This window comes from Diaporthe amygdali (assembly GCF_026229845.1).
Source record: "Diaporthe amygdali strain CAA958 chromosome Unknown NODE_3_length_2959817_cov_65_330692, whole genome shotgun sequence".
NCBI lineage: Eukaryota > Fungi > Ascomycota > Sordariomycetes > Diaporthales > Diaporthaceae > Diaporthe > Diaporthe amygdali.
The window spans coordinates 387,193-407,271 of NW_026517023.1; the positions used below are offsets into that span (position 1 = coordinate 387,193).

At 51.7% G+C, this 20,079-nt stretch overlaps 3 protein-coding genes across 3 annotated transcripts; 1 reads left to right on the plus strand and 2 right to left on the minus strand.

Moving 5' to 3' along the window:
* Positions 1 to 232: 232 nt before the first annotated feature.
* J7T55_002513 (Sugar transport protein 7) lies at positions 233 to 2,866 on the plus strand (the record flags this gene model as incomplete). The annotated part of the gene is made up of 9 exons (XM_053137594.1): positions 233 to 329; positions 403 to 993; positions 1,058 to 1,151; positions 1,260 to 1,398; positions 1,576 to 1,736; positions 1,985 to 2,022; positions 2,075 to 2,242; positions 2,313 to 2,398; positions 2,468 to 2,866. The coding sequence occupies 9 exons, from the start codon at positions 233 to 235 to the stop codon at positions 2,864 to 2,866; spliced, it is 1,773 nt and encodes a 590-aa protein (XP_052998383.1).
* A 1,166-nt stretch (positions 2,867 to 4,032) lies between these two features.
* On the minus strand, positions 4,033 to 4,706 carry J7T55_002514 (uncharacterized protein; the record flags this gene model as incomplete). Its single annotated transcript, XM_053137595.1, has 2 exons — positions 4,033 to 4,350; positions 4,428 to 4,706. 2 exons carry the CDS (start codon positions 4,704 to 4,706, stop codon positions 4,033 to 4,035), a joined length of 597 nt encoding a protein of 198 aa, XP_052998384.1.
* Positions 4,707 to 6,869: 2,163 nt separating this feature from the next.
* Positions 6,870 to 10,287, minus strand: J7T55_002515 (uncharacterized protein; the record flags this gene model as incomplete). The annotated part of the gene is made up of 4 exons (XM_053137596.1): positions 6,870 to 7,825; positions 7,887 to 8,964; positions 9,045 to 9,707; positions 10,105 to 10,287. 4 exons carry the CDS (start codon positions 10,285 to 10,287, stop codon positions 6,870 to 6,872), a joined length of 2,880 nt encoding a protein of 959 aa, XP_052998385.1.
* Positions 10,288 to 20,079: the final 9,792 nt, after the last annotated feature.

Below are 20,079 nucleotides of genomic sequence, written 5' to 3' on the forward strand. Positions count from 1 at the left end.
ACACTCGGCGAACTACGTAAATGACGGGCTGGTTCGCCATGTGATTCGGTTCATATGAAAAGTAATATGACATGTTTTCTTGTCGATCGGTATCTACCTCACTTATCTCATTACCTATAGAGCATCAATGTCTGATACTGCCGCGCTAAGGGGTTTTCAACTTTGATGTCCGATGATACCCTAGCTCTTGAAGAAGTAGCTCTTGAGGCGTCGCATCACTCAAACCGTCGAAATGGCTGAGAAGTCGACCTCGACTCTCATCGACAGATTCCGGGCTCAGGTTGAGCAACGGAATTTGAACGACAGAGCTTTGATTGAAGGACCTCTCGGTACGTGTGATTGTTTATGAGATATTATTTTCCCCCACTGCTCGTTCAGCTTGCTCATAGACAGTGTGATCAGTACACCTGAGCGACAAGGAGCTCCAGAACGACGTCAGAGAGTTCTCGAAATACATTCCCGATGTCGAATACGAAGATGTCCTCCGAGCGGCTCGAGTAGCCAAAGATATCCGTACATACGACCAAGTCGCAAGGAACTCCGCTACGCAGACGAACCTACTGGTGGCATTGGAGGAAAACGAAAAGAAAGGTCTCGTGTCGGAGCACGACGAACTCCGAGGACAGTTCCGCCAAATCTTCCCCGTCATCTTGACAGTCGGCTGCGCAGCCTTTCTCCAGGGCCACGTCCAGGCGTCCATCAACTGCGCAAGCCTGTATCTACAATGCCTTGAGAATACCGGGAGTACCTCAAATGGTTGTCCCGCTCCGCTGGATGAAAGGCTTTGGCAGTGGAAGCTTGGGGCGGCAAACTCGAGCCCATTCTTCGCCGCCGCTATCATCGGAGCTCCATCTGCCCTCCTGCTCAACTTCTGGGTCGGTCGCCGAGGAGCAATCACGGTGGCCGCGCTGTTGATACTTGCAAGCTCGCTTGGCTCCGCCTGGGCGACATCTTGGTGGCAGCTGTTGTGTATAAGGATTGTAAATGGTGTTGGTCAGTTGCGCCATTAGCCGCGGAAATGGTTGCAGCCAGCAATTTACTGACGTGAAAATTTCAGGCATGGGAATCAAAGCAATTAGTACTCCTATTCTAGCCGGGGAAATGGCCTATACTCAATGGCGAGGTTCCTCTACGCTCATGTGGCAGCTTTGGTCAGTTCTTCGACACAGTGTCTCGCTTCCTTCCTTGTCACTTTGCAGATAAGACAGTAGCAAAAGAATCAGTTGCTCATATCCAAACTAACCACTCTCTTCTCACAGGGTCGCATTTGGGATAGCAATCGGTTCCATCCTAAACCTGGGCATTGCGAGCTGGAACAATGCCACCGACAGTAATGACAGTCGAGAGAACCAAATTCAAGCATTGAGAGAAATCCTCGGGGCACCTTTTATACCTGCAGTGATTCTCTTGATCGCACTGGGATGGTGTGTAGAAAGCCCACGGTACTATATGCAACCAAACACACCATATCACAACCCGTCTAGAGCATATAAAATCCTGCTCAAGGCCAGACAAACCAAAGTAAGATCGCTTCCACATAGATCAAAGTTACACACTTTCCCTGACTCTTTCTAGCTCCAAGCCCTCAGGGACCTGTACCTTATCCACAAGTCGGTCGAGCTGGACGAGTATCGAGTCACTCCTGCCGAAGATGAAAATGCTGGCATGTCTCACGCGAAAGCCGGGCTCACATATGCAAACCAGTTCTGGACAGCAATGTCTTACTGCTCCAAGCAGTACGCCTTATTATTCAGACAGATAAACCTGAGAAATGCTGTATTGAGTACATGCGTGGTAGCTCTGGCCCAGCAGCTATGTGGAAGTCAGTGCACGTTGTCTATGAATCAACTCTTACGCAACTGCTAACTAAAGTGCAATAGTCAATGTATTTGCTTTTTATTCAAGTATGTGATCCCTAGGCGTGGATGGCCGGGCGACTCTGACAGATATCAGATACTTTCTTCGCCAACTCCATCAAAAACAGCGATAAGCTGAAAGCAATGGGGTACAGTGCCGGATTTGGTCAGTCTTTTCCGAAGTGGATATCCATGAACGCCATGCTGACAATCTATAGGGGCTGTCAATTTCGTCTTTTGCCTTCTCGCCATCAGACGCATCGACACGTGGGGCCGGCGGAAACTCATGTTAACCACATTGCCACTCATGAGTCTCTGCCTTGCAGCGGCTGCAATGCTCTTCATTAACAGGATACATCTAGAGCCCATAGTCGTATTTATCTATCGTGCGTATTCCCTGTTTCTGTTTTTATGCGAGAGAACACCCTCAATAACAGTCGTGGATATGGTCAACAGTATTTGCCGCGGTGTACTCTCCCAGCTTAGGACCCATACCATTTACTCTGGCATCTGAGAGTTTCCCGCTCGCTCAACGGGAGGCCGTACGTTTTCAAAACCCCTCGTATCATCGATAAAGATTTCACACATCAAAGCTAACAAGGCACATATAGGGCTGCTCCGTCGCCATAGCAGTGAACCTCTTCTTCGCCGGAGTTCTGACCCTCGTGTATCCAGAACTAGACCGGGCGTTCAACCACTGGGGTGCGTTGGCACTGTTCGCAGCCTTCAACCTCGTGGCCTTCGTACTCGTGTTCTTGCTCGTAGAGGAGACCAAGGGCTTCAGCCTCGAGGACCTTTCTATGGTCTTCGCCGTGCCTAAGCACAAGTTCATCGCGTTTCAGCTCAAATACCTGGGCTACCTTTGGCGGCGACACGTGCGCGGATCCAAGAAGGATGAGCCAGAGGAGGAGGAGCCAGAGTTTTATACCATGGCGCTGGATCTTCACCATGAAAACCAACCCGAGGCGGGCGTACACAGTGGGGAAGAGTCTGAATTCTCAGATGGGTAAAGTCAGGGAGCAAGAATGAAAGCTTTGGCGTCTTGTAGTCTCTCGCTCGCCCAACAGCGGCCAAAACGTGAAGGGAAAAGATGTATGTTTCAACTCATTTGTGTATAATTTACAATTCTCTGTGGGTTACGTGATCAATGACATTCATGTTTGAACGGTTGCCGAATCCTTTAGAATTTAGTGATGTTCAGGAGGCCCGACCCGTTGAAATACTAGCATTGCTGGTTCCAGACCAGTCTGATCAAACTGGCGACCGGGCTTCGAAGTGGGCAGACCAGTCCGGAACATTGAGCACCTGGTGACTTAGTCAACTTATGTTTTGTGAGACACAGTCAAGTATTGGTTACAAGAGAGGACCTCGCAATGTCGACCAGTTGCTCCTGATGCAATCTGAACTTCATTGTCACTGAGAGCAATAGCTCCCTTCAAGCGGTCTTCAGTGCACCATGATCCAGCTGTCATCCACCCGTTGGCTATATTGATCCCCAACTCATTGCGACGAGCTACGGAGAGAACTGGGCTACAGATACAACATCGTACCAGGCTTGTTCGCAACGTACGGGGGAATCGTGCAAAAAGCACCGCATGCGTGACAACACAGCAGCTTTTGCCCTCTCGGAAGCAGCTGTGATGCCAATGAGCATCAGTAGCAGAGGTGCTGGCGCTGGAGGGGGGGGGGGTGACGACTGGTCGGTAGGTTGACCATGATCTTGCTCCTCTAATTTGGTAGCAAGCTCAGGATGAATCGACGAGGCGTATCGATAGGGGACCATGTTTGAAGGGTCGCTTGTGGCCCTGCGACAGTAACAAGACACAACCTATCAGACTAACGCACATAGCGTGCCATCTGAGCCGTGATCAAATCTTGTTAAACAGAAATGCTCCTCTCAAGGGTCGGCTCCCGGGCAGATGCTGGAATGCCTTCTCAAAAGTCGCATGGCGGTCTCCTGTCCGTGCAATGCTTCCATCAGGGAACTAGCGAAGCCACAACACCGAAGCTTGGCTCGCGGATTGCCCTTACTGATTGAGGACTTCGACGTGAACGGGTCGGTGCGTTGATTCCAGAGGTTGGTGCGATAGACTCAATGACTTTTCCGAATGACTCTCGTGGGATAAGGATGCTGAGTAAAGAAGGAGCGCCACACTCCACACAAAGTCATAGAGCTCTACACTCCACGCAAAGCCATAGAGCTCAGGACCAGCATCTCCGCCTCTTTCAGCCGCTTCTTTTCGTCCTTGATGCCCTTCAGGGAAGGCACACCGTTGAGCTTGTAGTATTTGGAGACCTTGGACCAGTCGGTCGATTTGGCGATTTCGTCGTCGGTAAACGGCACAGCTGTGCCTTCCACGCTTTCAGAGAGATGTTTCCAAACGTCGTCGGCAGTAGGTGGCTGGGGTTTGTCGTCGGTGGGGAACAGGACCTTGACAATTATGATGTCTTTGACTTCAGGCGAGATTCCATAGCGGCGGTAGGCTTCTGAGATCTGTAGAAGCAACAATGTCAGTGCATCAAAGTCGTGAAAATGGATAATGCGCATCCATGTGGAGGGGGGAGGCCCACGTTGTTGCTTGCGCTGAGGGCGAGAACAGCCTCAGCATGGACATTGGGCGACTTCAGTCTTCCCTCGAGAAGTACAGATACAGCCTTGTAGGCTGCGGCTAGTACCTGCAGCCTGGAGACAATGGTGGTGGCGTCGATGAAGGCGTATTCGAAGTCGGCGTTGCGGGCAAGTAGTTGCGACTGCAGGAACCCCGCGTTGGTGACGCCCTTGAACAAGGCGACATGGACACTGTGCGTGGACGGCACGTGCTCGAGGGCGACCGTCTCGAGGAATGACATGTCGTAAACTGTTTCGAGAGCCGACTTCAGGCAGCTGTCCGTACGGAAAAGGTGGTTTGGGTTGAAGATACGGGAGCTTGTCGAGCTTCATCTGAAGCTGGAATGAGGTAGCTTGCCAGCTGGTGTGGGGCGGCCCCCACCTGCTAACCAGCTGGAGTCACTCTGCTTGAATACATCACCAGTCGCTGGTTGAACACCCAACTTCTACTTTTCCTTTCAAGACTGTCTTGCAATAAATGTGTTCTAACAAATGTTTTCAATGTTTTGTTATGCATAATAACATACAGTCATTTCCGAATCCTAGCCCTTGTCGAGAAAGAGACTCAAAGCTGGAGTATATTGATGCTTGACTGAATGATGCAGACAACTGTCTCACAGCTAGGTAGTCATGTATAGAGGAGCAGCTCATTTAATTTGATAAGGAAAAATCCGTATATAGGTTGACCGAAAGCCACGACCTGCTTCTGAATGAAGATTAGAATTTCACTAGCAATAAATTGACATGACCTTAGTAAACTATCTAGGTATTGCCTGAAGGTGAACTTTGATGACTGATGGCCACAAGGATCAACATTCTATTTGAAACAATTGCAGATAATTCACAGTCAGAGGCTCTTTTGTACCTGGGTGTACCAAATCAAAATTCTTCCCATTTCGTGATTGGAGTGGTTGCCAATCCTCTAGCTTGGGATCGAATACTACTCCAAGGCAATGGCTGCTGTGCTGGGAGAGAGATAGAAAGCCTATCAAACATGTAGATTCTCTATAGATAGCAAGAGGATTTAATTGGCAAATTTGCAAGGGTTTCGTGCTTCTACCGACATGGAAGTTCCCCCGGCTCACAAGTTGAAAGGACTAAATGGCGGCTATGCGCTCTGATACAATGGGTCAGACAAAATATAGTATTGCCACTGCGATGAGAAGATACGGAAAAGGGATGGGGCGAGTGAAATACACCCGCTAGTTTGAGACAAGGAGTGCTGTTGAGGCGCGATGACAGAACAAAACCAACAACACAACAAAATAAGAGTGCTCCAAGGTTTTATGCGCTCGAAATTCAATATGTAAACAACTCTTATACTTTTCAGACAAGTGCCATTCATTTCTTAATTGCCATGTTAATTTATGAGTATGTTATTTATTTGAGTTCCTGAGACATGGTCTCACTAGACAGGATCAGCCAGGTAGTACAAATGCCCTTATCCGCTGAAGACACAGATCCTAATGTAATTACCAATGTATGCTCAAATGAGACTGTCTCAGCGACTAATGCATATCATACAGCGCTGTCTGGATAAGGAAGACAAATCAGGGTATAGAAGCGGTGAGAACAGAGAAAACCTTGATATATGGAGTAAATTAAGGGAGTAATTTTGAGGATTTGTAACCGTATGATCCAGTTTAGAGAAACACCGTTAGCGCAATAATTTCATGCTTTTGGAAATCCTTGTGTGCTGCATGTGGGGTATATATGCTATGGGAAGTGACACGCAAGCTGCTCTCCTCTCCCTCTCATCAAATTAGGCACAGCAGGCAGCTTCCGGAGAAAGCGGGCAAAAACACCCCAAAGAAAACTAACACTTTCCAAAGCCAGGGCTCCATCCGGAAAACACGGCATGGCAGCCAATAGAAAGGGGTGGGATATCGTGATATGCTGTACAACCGCGACCGTAGACGCCTGCCGGACTACCCCGTTTTCCCCGGTAGCCTCGCCGGCCTCTCTTTGTGCCCCTTTCCCCCGTCTGCCGTTCCGCCGCTAACCATGTCGTGCTCGTCGTACCTGTATTAGATGTGGGCTCCTTGCCCCGTGTGACCCGCCAGATGCTGTGCATCCCCCGAGAGGAGCTCTGGTGTCAGCCCTTGCGCCCCACTGCCTGTTCGTCTTCGATTATGTCCGCGTAATTCACAAGTGCCGTCCCTACTAAACGGACGACGGGTGCTCATTCCCTTTTTGTTTGAGGACATTCTCATTGCCTTTGTGGTGGAGGAAGAGTAAGTTCGGACCGGGATTGTGTTGCTTGATCCCTTCCAAAGAACGTATGCTTCATGTTATGCCGTCAGCGTTGTGCAAGCGTGCGCGAGCGTGTCCTGTCTCTGGGCAGGGCACAGGGTATTGCTGGCCTCTGCTAGATACAGCTGCTTTCCACTGTTGAATTTCCAACGTCAACCGCCGGCGTGATTTGGATTATGGTAGGTCATCATCATAGACCACTGACCCTCCGGCACCGCGGCATGTGGGCCTCCGCCGCCGCCCATGTCGCCTCCCCCTCCGCCTCCCCCACCCGGATCATTCGGTCCGCGCTGCCCGCTGCCGAGTGTCAGCAAGGCGCCGGCGTTGTAGCGATCCTGAGAAGACGGCGGCACGCCTAGCGCGATGGCGTTGGTCCACTCAGACCATGTATTTGCACCGTTGGTGACATGCTGCACCGCATTCATGCCGTTGGGCGCCGCCGGGCCGCCGTTCATCCAGCCGGCCGTGGCTTGTTGTTGATGATGGTGGTTCGGAGTCGGGGTGGCTGATTGTGGGTTGTAGGTGACCATTGGGTTGTGTGATGCTGCTACTGCTTGCGGCGAGCTTCCGGGTGTATTGTGGGCCATCTGGGCTGCTGCCGCTGATGCTGCTGCTGATGTGGCGTAGAGGTATTGATGGTGCGCTGATTCCTCAGTAACTGGTGGTATGTAGGACGATTGCATGGTGCTGGCAGTAGTTGAAGGTGCGGGGAGTGTGGATTGTGTGAGATCGGTGTATCCCATCTGTGGGTAGGCAGTAGACGGCGAGGCCATCGGCGGGTTGTAGTAGGAGGTATTTGTCATGCCTGTCGTACGATGAATTGGTATTTGTTCCGTTCCACTCATTATAGAATTGGGTGTGGTGCTGTTAGATCGAAGAGATGGTCGTCTGTGAGCTGACGGGCTATATCCCTCCTGCTTGACAGCCGTGATGGGATTGTGTTGCGGATGTGATGCATATTGTGATCCTGACGTGCCGTTATTGTGCACGCTGCCGTTGACGTCGTTGCTGCTGCTGTTATTGCGTTTGGTACTCATATCGCGTTCGATAGAGGCGACCGTACGGTCAATCACAGACGTGATCTGAGGCATCAATCGAGAGTCCGGACCTGGGTCTTGGGATGAGCAAAGAAGACCAGAAGTGTTTCAGTTAGGTGATAGATGACTTACCAACACCAATGTATTTCGACACTTCAATTATGACAGACAAGCCCATATTTACGTCCGCCTTCAGACTGGTGAGGTCTGTAAGCGTCATGTCGAATCGTCTCTCCCAATGAGCAGCGACAATGGTGAAAACCGCCGCCACGTAGATAGCTAGCTGGTACCAGGTCGTGTCAAGGGACTTTAGCCGTGACAGCTCACTTGCGACTCTCAGCAATCCTCTCGCAGAGTCTTCGGAAACCCTTCCATTTTCGGCGACGAAGCTCGGGTCGGTGCTGATGCACCGAGAGGGATGTCGCAGACAAAACAGGAACTCGTGATTTGAGCCAGCCAGATAGGACGCGAGCATTTGGTTCTGCGGCTTGCACTTGTCCACTTGCAGCTCCTCGGGAAGTTCTCGGATGTACTTTCGGAACTGTTGCTCCAGTCGCTGCACGGACGCCATGTATTTGTTCGGATCCAAGCGCACAGAATACACGTTGTTCCACAGCTCCATGAACAAGAAGGACAATTTGAAGCCGGCGTAGCCCACCAGCCAATTGCACTCGCCAATCTTCTCCGGATCCGTGATTCCGCTCTCGGTGATATACTCGTCGGGTATGCAGATCGGCAGCTCTGTGTCAAAATCATCCGCCCTGATCGGCATGGGCTTGCCGATTCGGCCGTATAGTATGACAACTATCATTAGTATGCTCCACCACAGACGTTTTCGCATCTCATTGTCGAGGGTGGTAGGTTCGTCTTTGTCCAAATAGGCACGGTGAAGGTCCATTTCCATCGCTCTTGTCCACGTCAGAGTGGCCATAAGGTAGGCGGGCCCAGGTTTTGGAAAGCCGCGGCAGTGAGTTAGAATGAGCACCAGAGCCTGAGTAGAAGGAATAGATAGATCACAGCCCAGTTCCCACGTCTTGTCCAGGCACCAATGATAGTGTCGATTTGACAATTCGTTTAACTGGCCTTTTCTGTCCGGATCTTCGCTGTCTCGTACGCTGAATTGGTAGTACATGATTGCGAAGACCATGTGCACAGTAGCAAGCTCTGCCGTCGAGGGCTTGTACGTTTGGTCGTCATATATCCGCGATAGCTACAGCGGCCATTCATATTAGACGATGACGATGCCCTCAGGGGTCGAAGGATAAAGAAATATGAATGGGAAAACATTACCAGTCTGAGGAAGCTTGGCTTATGGAGGACGGGCATGAAAGGGCCCAGCATAACGAAGAACCATTCAGAGTAGCTGAAAGCCTCCTCTCGCGCGGGCAAGTGGACGTCGAGAGGTGGATTGACCTTAGATACCGAGTTGATAAAAGATTGCAAGGACTTGTTGTAAAGTGGCGTGTTACTTGGCAAGCCCATAGGCGGACCATCCACGTCTGGGGCGTTGAATGATGTGATGTCAATCGTCGTGCCTAGGATGGACAGTTGAGTGCCATTGATACTACTCAATGGTGCATTTTCAGTATTAGTGCCGAGACGCGCATCGATCTTGCGCGGATCTATGTTCTGAAAGGCAGATATTGACTGCTGCCCGGCAGAGTAGTTATTCGATGCCTTCTGGGACTGTCGATTTGAGTCCTTGACCCAAAGAGAAAAGAATTGTGTCCATTGGTCCTTGCCTGGATCAGTGTCTTGGTCGAATGGTGTCGTCAATCCGTAAGGCGGAGTCCACTGCCACGGCCGAATCTGCACTCCTTTGTCTTCGAGCAGCTTCTCCATGTCGCGTAGCCGGGTCATCATGTCTTTCTTCTCGCGTTCGAGCTGTTGTAAATAGCCGCGGCGTTCTGTACGCCCGGTGACGCGATCGGTGACATAGCATTCGAGGTTTTGCTGGGCGCAAGGGGAGCATCCTTCGGGGAGACCATCGCAACGAATCTTGCGAACCTAAATTGCATATAACAGCAGAGGAAGTTAGCCTGGCTCACGGCGGGAAATGTAATTGATCTAGAGCGACGAGAATTTCCTGAGATGTTGTTTTCTTTATCGGCTCCGCGTATGCGTTCGCACGGCCAATTCTGACAGCGGCAAGGTCGAATCTGCCAGCACCATAGAACCCGCTTCTGATGAGAAAGCATGCACAATGATGGTTGCATCACGTGGACTTTACGTGCAACAGAGATAACAACACTTCAAAGGCCTGAGACAACCCCGGATTGATCTGCAGTGGGATGAAGGAGCAATGACAAGAATAACATCAACATTAACAAAAGCAACAAGAGCAACGCACCTTGCAGCGATCGCACGCCTGACCAGTCCGGGTGTAGGATTGCAATTTGTCCTTGACAACCTGCGAGAAATCCTCGGGGCCCCGTTCGAGACGAGGGAGCTTGACCTTGGAAGCGCCAGGAAAGCTGTCCTGGGGGGGCTCAGGCACATCACCAGGCCGCTTGGAAAGACGTCCTGAAGGCATTATCCGAGGCCGGCAGCAGCCGACCCGTCAGCGGCGAATAAGATGCAGTAAGCCTCCACGTCCCAGGCTTTCCAGCAAGGAAGGTTCTGACTATGATCAAGTCCGATACAAGGCGGATGGGTCGGTCCCACTTCCGAAGTGCTGGTGTGTGGTGTACCTTGGTTATTAGAATGTGGCGTTCACCGCAAATCCGGAGGCGCTTTGGTGCCGAGCGTAGCGGAGCGGGATCGAGTACCCGTGGTTCGTTGTGACGTTGCGGCTCTTCTGGTGGGCGTATAAAGTTCTCACCACCTATCGTGGGATTGTCTTGTCTCTGCACACTCACACTGCACGGCAGTGCAAATGCTTCACGAGCGAGCCCTCAATCGAGGGCGGGTTACTGTCCCCGACCTGGGCCAGCGTTGTCTATGGTCAGAAGCCCGGAGCCGGCTCCGCGTTAAATGATTGGTTTCTCGGCGACGTGGGACAAGGTATGTAATATGTAAGGGGATGCGTCGGCAACGTTGCCGTCCACGGAGGTGCTGCTGCGTTGGTTGCACAAACCGGGCTGATCGTCGGTTGGTGGCGGCGTTGGTACGGCGTGAGTTGGAGTTTTGGGCCATCAAATGGCTGCAGTCTCCAGAACAAACCACAACAGATCTGGCTCCAAGGATGACCGATGGTGGCCGGACGCAATAATAGGGCGGTATAAGGGGGAATTAAACTTGGGGCGTTGAGAGAGAGCTAAAATAGAGCCGGAAGCGAGGGAGTTGCCGCCCGGGAGAACGCGTGCCAAATAGTGGTTATGTAGACAGACTATCGAGTCTCGCAGCGGTACTAGAAGCCCGGAGAAACAGGCGAGGGGACGGCGGGGCGACCAAGGGCTTTGGTCACTGATGGAATTTGAACAATACCAAGGGTGGGCGTGTGTAATCCGTGTGCGCGCACGCCCTCTTGAAGAAAGGTCCAGTCCAGATTTCCCCTCTCAACCAACGCATGCGAGTTGCGACAGGGCACTCACACACACACACCCACACGCAAACGCACACGCACACACACACACAGTACAGTACGTGTACGTGCGGATGCTGAATGGGCTGGGCTGGGCCTGTATGTTATGTACTGCGTACCGTACAGGACTGCGTATTTATGACGGGCATGCCCAGAGCTGGGGCATCTGCACTGCCTGCCGTTGCCAAACAGGAGGGGGAGACGCGAGCAGTTCTTATCGCCACCGGCCAGTGGGTGCCCAGGTCCCACAATGTGGCCCCAAAGGTGCCCCGGGGCGGTTGTGCCCTGCCTGCCTGTGCCCTTGAAATCGTATCCGAACCGCTGGGAAAGTGGGCGGCGCTTGAGGTCACCGGAAATTGCAACTCTCAGGGATACCGAAGCCTATTGGTCATGCGCGGAATGCCCATCTGTCTTAGTCAAGCAGATTCTGCCAGCCGGTTATCTGTCTGCGTGCTCTCGGGATATGCAGAAGACGTGTAGAGATGGCGATTCGAATAAATAGACAGTAAACGGCGGATGGAAAAAAAAACATTTCGATTCCCTGGGGGGCAGTACTTGAGGCTTTATTTCCCGGTGGACTGGACCGGAGACTGGGGAATCAGACCTCGAACCACTGCAAGCCAGAGCAAGCCAGAGAGTCAGACGGGCTAAAGGAGCGCTGTGGATTGGGCGCGCCGTCTCTTGTGTCACTCGAGTAGCTACAGTACTACCCAGGCTCGAGCCAGGTAGCCAGGTATTGACGTACCCAACAGTGGGGGGTTGCCGTTTTGTGTGTGTGCGTGCGTGCGGGTGTTGTCTCTGTGCCAGCAGACCAAAAAAAAAGCTGTTGTGCTACGGATCGGCCTGCACTCCCAGGATGGCAGGATGATCAGGCAGAAGAGACAGGCAGGCCTGGCAGGACACGACCATGCCTGCAGATCGCGTCCCAAAGTTCGATGCAATCCCGAGATCTGAACCTCTCATACCCTGGGCGTTAATCTGACAGATGACGGAATGCCCCTGGCAGGCTGACAGGTACTGTAGGTACAGCATGTACGTACATATATGGAGTACCCATGCAGGTGGAGTAGAGCTCTTGAGCTCTTTGGGTCTTTGACAGGCGGTCAAGGGTCTAGACCGAAGGACGATGCATCAGAGACGGTCATCGATGGGCAAATCCTTGCCGATTCCAATATGGGGGTGAAATGAGAGAACCATGAGGACATAGGGTCGTTGCGTACAGCAGTGAAACACATCACCAATGCACGTAGCACGGTTGTAGAGCGCGACAGCCTCGTGCGAGGGCTTGGATTCCCCGGGTCCCAGAGATCGAGCCAGTCTCGCAACCCGTCCAGATGTAATGAGATGCACTGGATCGGATCTATCGGGCGAGCTTTTAAGGCTGAGACAGGCGGGAGGAGACAGGGGCCCAACAGCCAGGGCATGCCAGGACAGTTCTCCGAGGCGTGTCGATGGAAGACCAACCATGGCCGTCAACTGCTGCCGTACTGCCCACTTCCTCACACACACCAACTCCTTCTCCAGGGAGACCCCATGATCAAGAGACTGACATCTACGATGCTTGTTTATTGTGTGGGGGAGCCCAGGAGCTTCCATCGAGTTTTGGAAGCTTCCGCGTCGACTCAGCTCCCGGCTTCGATACCACCTTGAGGACAGGCATTGCTGGTCCTTGAGATCTGTACACGCCCGCCGGCCTGGCCGACGGCACCGAACCTGTCTGATACTCTTTGACAGCTGTCAGCGACAGCTCTGTCCCGGAATCAGGCATAGAGATAAGATAATCAAACTTCCTGTTTAAGTTCCGTCTTCCGAATTCCCGTCCGACAGCTTCTCTTCACCAAACAGGCACGACTGACATATTTTCTCCACCAGATCAAGATGAGCCAGAAGTGTATGTATAGCACACGAGGTATCTCGGTGGGGTCGAAGATCTTAATGGGGCACACATGGGCACGAGATGACCCCATATTGCATGGCGGCGGTTAGATTCCGCTGCAAGCTCATCCAAGACGACAGTGCCAGGCACCGCACATTGGCACAGGGGCGAGTGTGCCTCAGTGCCGCTGTACCGTCAGACTGTCCTGTCTGCCTGTCCGTCTGATCCGTCCAAAGCCGTTGGCTTTTCACCGGCCCCACCGAAAGATCGCCTTATTCGCCGGAATTTGCCCAAGCAGCATCGTGGATCAAAACTGGAAAATGCGGAAACTCTACTCCTTGGACTTGCCCGGCACGGTGATGCTTCGGTGTACCACAGTAAGCTCGATACCATCGCCATAGCCCACACCTTACGCAGTGACCACTGCTTGGCTGCGGGTTTCGACGTGACGTCGCATGCCGCACTACCGGCCGAGCCCCGATTTGGCTTTGGCCCCAAGATGTGCGAGTCAAGAACGTTCAGCCCTGGCTTGGGGAAAAAAACTACCGCAATCCCAATATAGTGGCCCCTTGAAAAATAACGGCAGAAATAGCGGCAGAATTCAGCGCACATTAACAAATCGCAAACTGTGAGGCTACGAATAACGGTCCACGCGTCGGCTTCACGGCTGCGCCAACCGCGCCTGTTCCACTCTCAACTACCTCATCAAACCGTGTCTGGCCGAGGCATTCGCATCTTGACCCCGAAATGGTCAAAGTGGCGCCTGCAGCTGGCCCGCGAAAGGGGCTATAGTCCGACAAACAAGTGAAATGTCGACATGGCAGTCCACCGTTGTTGCCAATCACCTTTTGCTGAGTCTGCGTGTGCTCCGTATACACTTGCGCAATCATATCGATGGATCGTAGCCCTGTTGAGACACAACAAGACATCCACTGTGCTTCAGAAGCTGGCCGGATCTTGCCGGGGCGAGGCCTACTGTATGGATTGGTTCGTCCCAGAAACAAAGACATCAGTGCTCAGGGAGACTGTGCTGAGCGGTAGGGTCATGGTCAACCTGTCCTCCTGGTAAAAAGGGCCGAACCATTCAACTGACCAATTGGCCCCGCTTGCATGCTTCGGAATTTTCTCCTTGGCTCGTGAGTGGCTGGTAATCACTATGAGATCAACAGACCACGTCTACTGATACACTACTAAGGCAATGTGCCGCGTTCTGAATCATCTCATGCCCATACAGCATTGATCAGGTTGGTATACGAGCTGACGAGAAGGCCAGAATGAATAATCATTCCTGATGTCCAAGCAAAGTTATCGATGTACGAAAGGGCACAGACGCAATTGGCTCGTCCCGGCCTGCTGGTTAAGCTCGGCGCGGCTTTTCTCTTGGAGCTTCTTTCTTGGGACTATCCATTCGTCTCAGACGACCAAAGATTCTCGCTACAATACACTGTATGTGGAGAAGCTCATTGGCAATGCTGCTCCAAGAGGCAAAGAGCGGACAGGCTACCGAAATCAAACTCCGCAACGGTCAATGATCCCAACAGCTTAATCGACGGCCGCGAATCGCGGGCCTTCCTCCTCGAATCCAACAGGAATGGGTCAATGGGGTCCAGGGCAAGATTTGTGTAGGGATCGTCCGTCCGGACTGCTGTCCGGTGTGGGTAATTCATTAGCATTTGCGGTCGTCGGTCGATGTGGACTTCTCACCAGTTGAGTCGGTATCGTGAGCGAACTGAAACAGCGTACAGAGGGGCGGCGTACGCTCCGGCGGGACGACATAGCCGCCCTTTGGTCCCTGTAGTCCCTGTAGTCCCTGTAGTCCCTGTAGTCCCTTTGGTCCCTTTGGTACCCGCCTCTGTTTGCTTATTACACTGAAGATGGTGCCTTTTTCATCGATAGTAGGCCGGCACTATGCTTCAAGTAAAATGGCGCGGTCGCGCTAATAACAGTGCGGCATTCAATGCCGAGTCAAGCGCTTTTGCCCTCCACGAACCTCCTGTCAGGTAACCCCTATCCAGGTACATCCCAGGGCAGGTCACAGTTTCACGGCAGCTGATCTCAGCAAATCTCAGCATGGGGGTGGTTGGACCAGGGAGAGAGCTCGGTCGAGGACGAGGATGACGCTATCCAAAACGCAAGGCCCGTACTAATCATACGGGCCGGACCTAGGCACTGATGCTCGCCATTTGGGTGATTTAGTTTGGTAGGCTGGCCACTAATACCTATGTTTCGTGGCATCTCGACCTCTGCGCACCGCAATCAAACTGATCAATGCTTTTCCTTGTTTTGCAAGACTGGATACGCCTAGGTAATGCCGAGGCGGACTCCCGAAGACCCTGCTTGCAACGTGCCGGCTCCGGCTATGTCATAAAAAATTGTAGGATAAATTTCCGAATCAAGGTAAGTTGGGTTACTTCGCGGGAAGCCTGTTAAAACACCCTGTGGGTCGCCCTCAGTAGCAAATGCCTGTCTGAAGGGCTTGTGCTAGCATCGCTGGGAATGCCACCGCACAGTAAAACTTGTCTGTACCCAGTTTCGCTCTCGCTTGGCAAACACCCTTCATTCCCTGTACCAGCTCTCAGAAGCTGCTTGTGCCGAAACCTTTCCAAGACAGCCCCGAGGACGCTCCGGACAACAGCGATATATTCTTGTATGGGAGCGATGGATGATCTCGATTCTGTCAGAAGTGGGGGGCGGCTTTGTTTGAATCGGAGGCAATGGCCAACAATTCGGATCCGAAGCACCGCCTGCATCTCTTCCGAGAGGTTCGGCTTGCCAATTCGAGCGCACTGTCTTAGCACCAAGCACTGTCAAGGCCAGCCACTCGGGCGAAAAAGGGAGAGCCCTCCGCAAGTTGCGTCGATTCCGTGTCTCAGGGAAACCGCCCGCGGAAACCGTCATCCCAATACCTGCTAGGGCAAGCCAGCCACAACCACCAGAGCTGAATTCACTATACCGTTACGAGACGGAATAGAATGGCTTTCTCCGTCTGACATCTAGTCCAGCAGTGCGGGCCTCTCGGCGGTATGACCTACAAAGTACATGTTCAGAGGCGATCAAACCAGAACCCCTCCCGGTGGCGGCCTCGGGAGCACAAAAGCAGACATCCCCACTCCAAAGGTATAACGGTGAGGCTCGTGGCACAGAACCATGAAGATTTGGTGGCCGCGCGGCGGCGGTGACAACGCGAAAAGCTTCCTACAAATCCCCCACTGTAGAGGCTCCAATCCTATGCAAGGAAAGGCGACAAGTGCGGCATAAATGGGGCAAGACGTAGCATTCCACCATTCCTCCCTCATGTGTATAGCTGCAGCCAAACATATGTCGGATTCCTCCGTGAAGATGCTATCAAGACCCCCTTGCGGTTGGGAAAGGTCCATACAAACCTTCCCAAAAATGGGCCCGGGTTCCTGACAGTCTGAGACGTTGAGAATGCGGAGCGCGCTGGTTGTGGACACCGAAGAAGAAAGGGAGCTTAATCTCTAGGGGAGGTAGCGATGCTCAAAGAAGAGCCCCTCTCCCTTTCCTTCTGACAACGCAGCGACGTCAAAGCCGTTGGCTCGTTTCTTATCCATAGAGGGTCTTAGGTGGCCGGGTAGACTACCCGGTGTGCTATATTCGTTGAAGAATATCCCAGCTGAGTCCCAGGATGGGGGATTGATGCGAATCCTTCTCTCGGGGCATGGGTGCAACGAATAGCAGCACGCTTGGCCACACAGTGTTAGCAACTATCTGCCAGCGTAAGAAGATGAGGATTTGCCCGACTGGGTAGCTCACAGCTCCTCTCTTGGCGGGGAACAGACGATCCTGAGATGCCATATCGAACCACACCATGACCTCGTCCCATCTAGACGTTTCGAGACGTTGTACCTGCTACTCGACATCTGCCAGTGTTTGAGGTACTTCTCCCGAGCCTTCTAGAAAGTCACATACCTAAACAATATTCTTTGCCACGATGAGGTGGGTGTGGCTTTGCGAACATCAGTTGACTCGCTTTTGTGTCCACCCTGTTCTCCGTTCCTCATGAATGAGTCAAACGTTGAGCCGAAGCCACACCTCAGATTAGGTTTTTCGGGAATTCGTGCGTCCGCTGCTGGCTTCCAAGCAAGTCTAGACCGCAGGTGCCAAGTTCTCGCGTGTGACAGGCACGGCAAGCCCATGGGCAATACGCGTGGGATTTTTAACTTGCCGATATTTACTCCTTTGGATGCCTGTTCTGTCGACGTAGACATGTGTCCGTTGTGTGACCGACGCTTACCTTGGGTCTTTCACGCTTAGAATGCAATCCAGTGGAGAAATATGGCCGGAACAGAGTTGATGCGTCGCTAACTGAATCGAGTTGGGGTGTTTTCTCTTCTGACAAGCCAACACACCTGCCATGCCTATGGTTCCGAGGGCGGGAGTTCCCAGCCTATTGCAGCCAAACAAGTATCGTGGGCGTACTTCCACCACATCAGAGTGTCTTATTTCTAATCTTCTATCAAACCTTCTTACCTAATGGCACCCCAAGCGCAGCATTTCGCCGACCCGCAGACAGTTCAGGCAGGTAACAAACGACATCATGAACGATGCCGCATCCAGTCACGTCTGCATACACCAGTGGCAAATCCGTGACCCCAAATGCGAAACGTTATTCAGGATCGCCGCTTCGCATCACAACCCTGCGAATATTATGGACTTTGATCGAGATTCTCCGGAGAGTCTGATGATTCTGGCGAGAGAGTCGGCTGCGCGGCATGCGCGGTGCTCCAGACGAGCCAACAAGGGAGAATGCAGGGGATGGAATAAAAAAGTAAATGCAATGGGGGCCGATCGCCTTTTTCATTCAAGCTACAGAACGTATGATCCAATTGGCTCCAGCGCCTGAATGAGGCATTTATTTTGTGGCTCTTGTTTGATCTGTCCCGTCGGGACTGGAGCAGCTTTCGGGCTGAGGCCCTGTAAGCGAATTCTTGAAATTCGTTTCTATCTCAGACCCATCATTGCTTATCCGAGAATAAGGCGTCTTCATTGCGTATGTTCTTGGTCATTTGCTATTTTGCTGCGGCGGCGCACGCTAAACATCATGTCCACTCGCGTGAAACGGTGTACACGTATTACGCACCATTGAGTCTCAAGTGCATTCTATGAAGAAGGAATTGGTTGCAAGATCGTGCCATCCTCTTCTAACAACTTTATAGTCTCTCAAAACAACTGAGGGTTTGCATCTTCCTGATGGTGCTGCTTTGATTCTTGGGTCACTGTCACGTGTGCTTTCCTCGGTTATATGAATATGACTTTACTCGGCTATATAGGTATGGCTTTCGTCCGGATGTCTTATCTGCCTTCCCTTGGAAATCGATCTATGAGAGAGATATACTATGCGGGGCTAAGTGGAGGTGCCTCAAAATGGGTTGGACGAGTGTGGTGATCCCCGCGGTCGAATCTGCCTCCAATATTCTCAATATCTGATGGACTAGCTCTGAAATTGTACTGTAAGTTCAGCATATCTTCAAGGCCAATATGTCAAGTCCTCGATCGCACTATATCTACCTAGTCAATCGCTAGGTTAGGCTCTAGCTTCCGCCCCTAACTTTGTTGATGTATCAAAAAGCCAGTGGAGCAGGTGCAATCAATTACCATCATAATAGAATTGGCTCTCAAATGCTGGCCCGAAAAGCTTTCGCAGATGGAGGCAACGGGTCATACAATAACCAGTTTTTGTTTCTGTACCGGCGGTCAAAACTATGTTTATACGGTTCTGGCTTACCTCAGTGTTACATTAGACACTTGAATTAATTGAAGTATTTGCTGCTTCACGCTATTATCTCTCTGCGCTCCACAGCCATAAACAGTCATGTTCACATGCGGGGGGCAGACCGGACAGATGGCTATTAAGCCTACAAAGAGCGAACTAGTAACAGCCGTGACACAATAAATCACTTTTCGGTCTCGTATTTTCGTATTTTCGTCGTCTGTTTTGCCGGCATGCGGTACAAATAACATCGGAAGATTTTAACTTTCATCTGAGACCACTTGGAAACGAAACCTCGGCAGATCCTTACAGCGGGTGGATGTCTCGCCCTTTTAGGATGACAACGTACCATCAGCCCAGCCATTCTCGTAAACTATTTCCTAGATGATTCTATTCCGAGGCTGGCAATATACCCGCAACTTGAGAAGGTAGTATTGGCGGCAGTCACATGGTCTCTTGGACGGGGCAAGATTACTTACATGAGAATCATCATTCACAGCTGAAACTGTTGTCCTTGGTTGGTTTGCCAGCGATATAGCTCGGTCCGATTCAATAGGTCCTGGACCAATCTCACTGCCATTCTCTGAGGTCGCCGTTTCGATCAACTGCGTAGACGTGCATGTGTTCGATACTTCTCTACGTGATAGATGTTGAGGAAGAATCCCAAGTCTGAGCCAGAATTCGGCTGGTTTTGAGACTATATGGACTGTTAGCGTAGTAAGGAGAAAGTTCAGGATATGAGGAGCTCGTACAAAGTTACGCGGACAATGGAAGAGGCCTTCATAGTGAATCTATGCGGATCAGATGAGCTTCGAAACTTTTTCATGCCTTGAGCACGGTGCCTTAGTTTGGTTTCTCGATATTCGATGGCTCTGCGCATATAAACTCGTCTTACATGCTTCATTAGGACAGTCGCTGAGCCCGGCCTTCTTCCTAGTCATACGACGTTGCTGGAATGCTGGTGCGATCAGATGGGCGAGACTTCAGTGCGCTTCCTTCCAGCATGCGGCCCGGCGATTCGAAGCTACGGAAAGGTACGTCGAAATTTGATAGCACAACATACTCGACGAGAGCATCACAATAGCATGCCCCGTAAGGGATCATTCAAGGCACCAGCGCTCTTGCAAGTCAGACAGTCTTCAGCTTCTATGTCATCTCGCCGCTTGTTTTGAAATACAGCGCTTGAAAGAGCTTG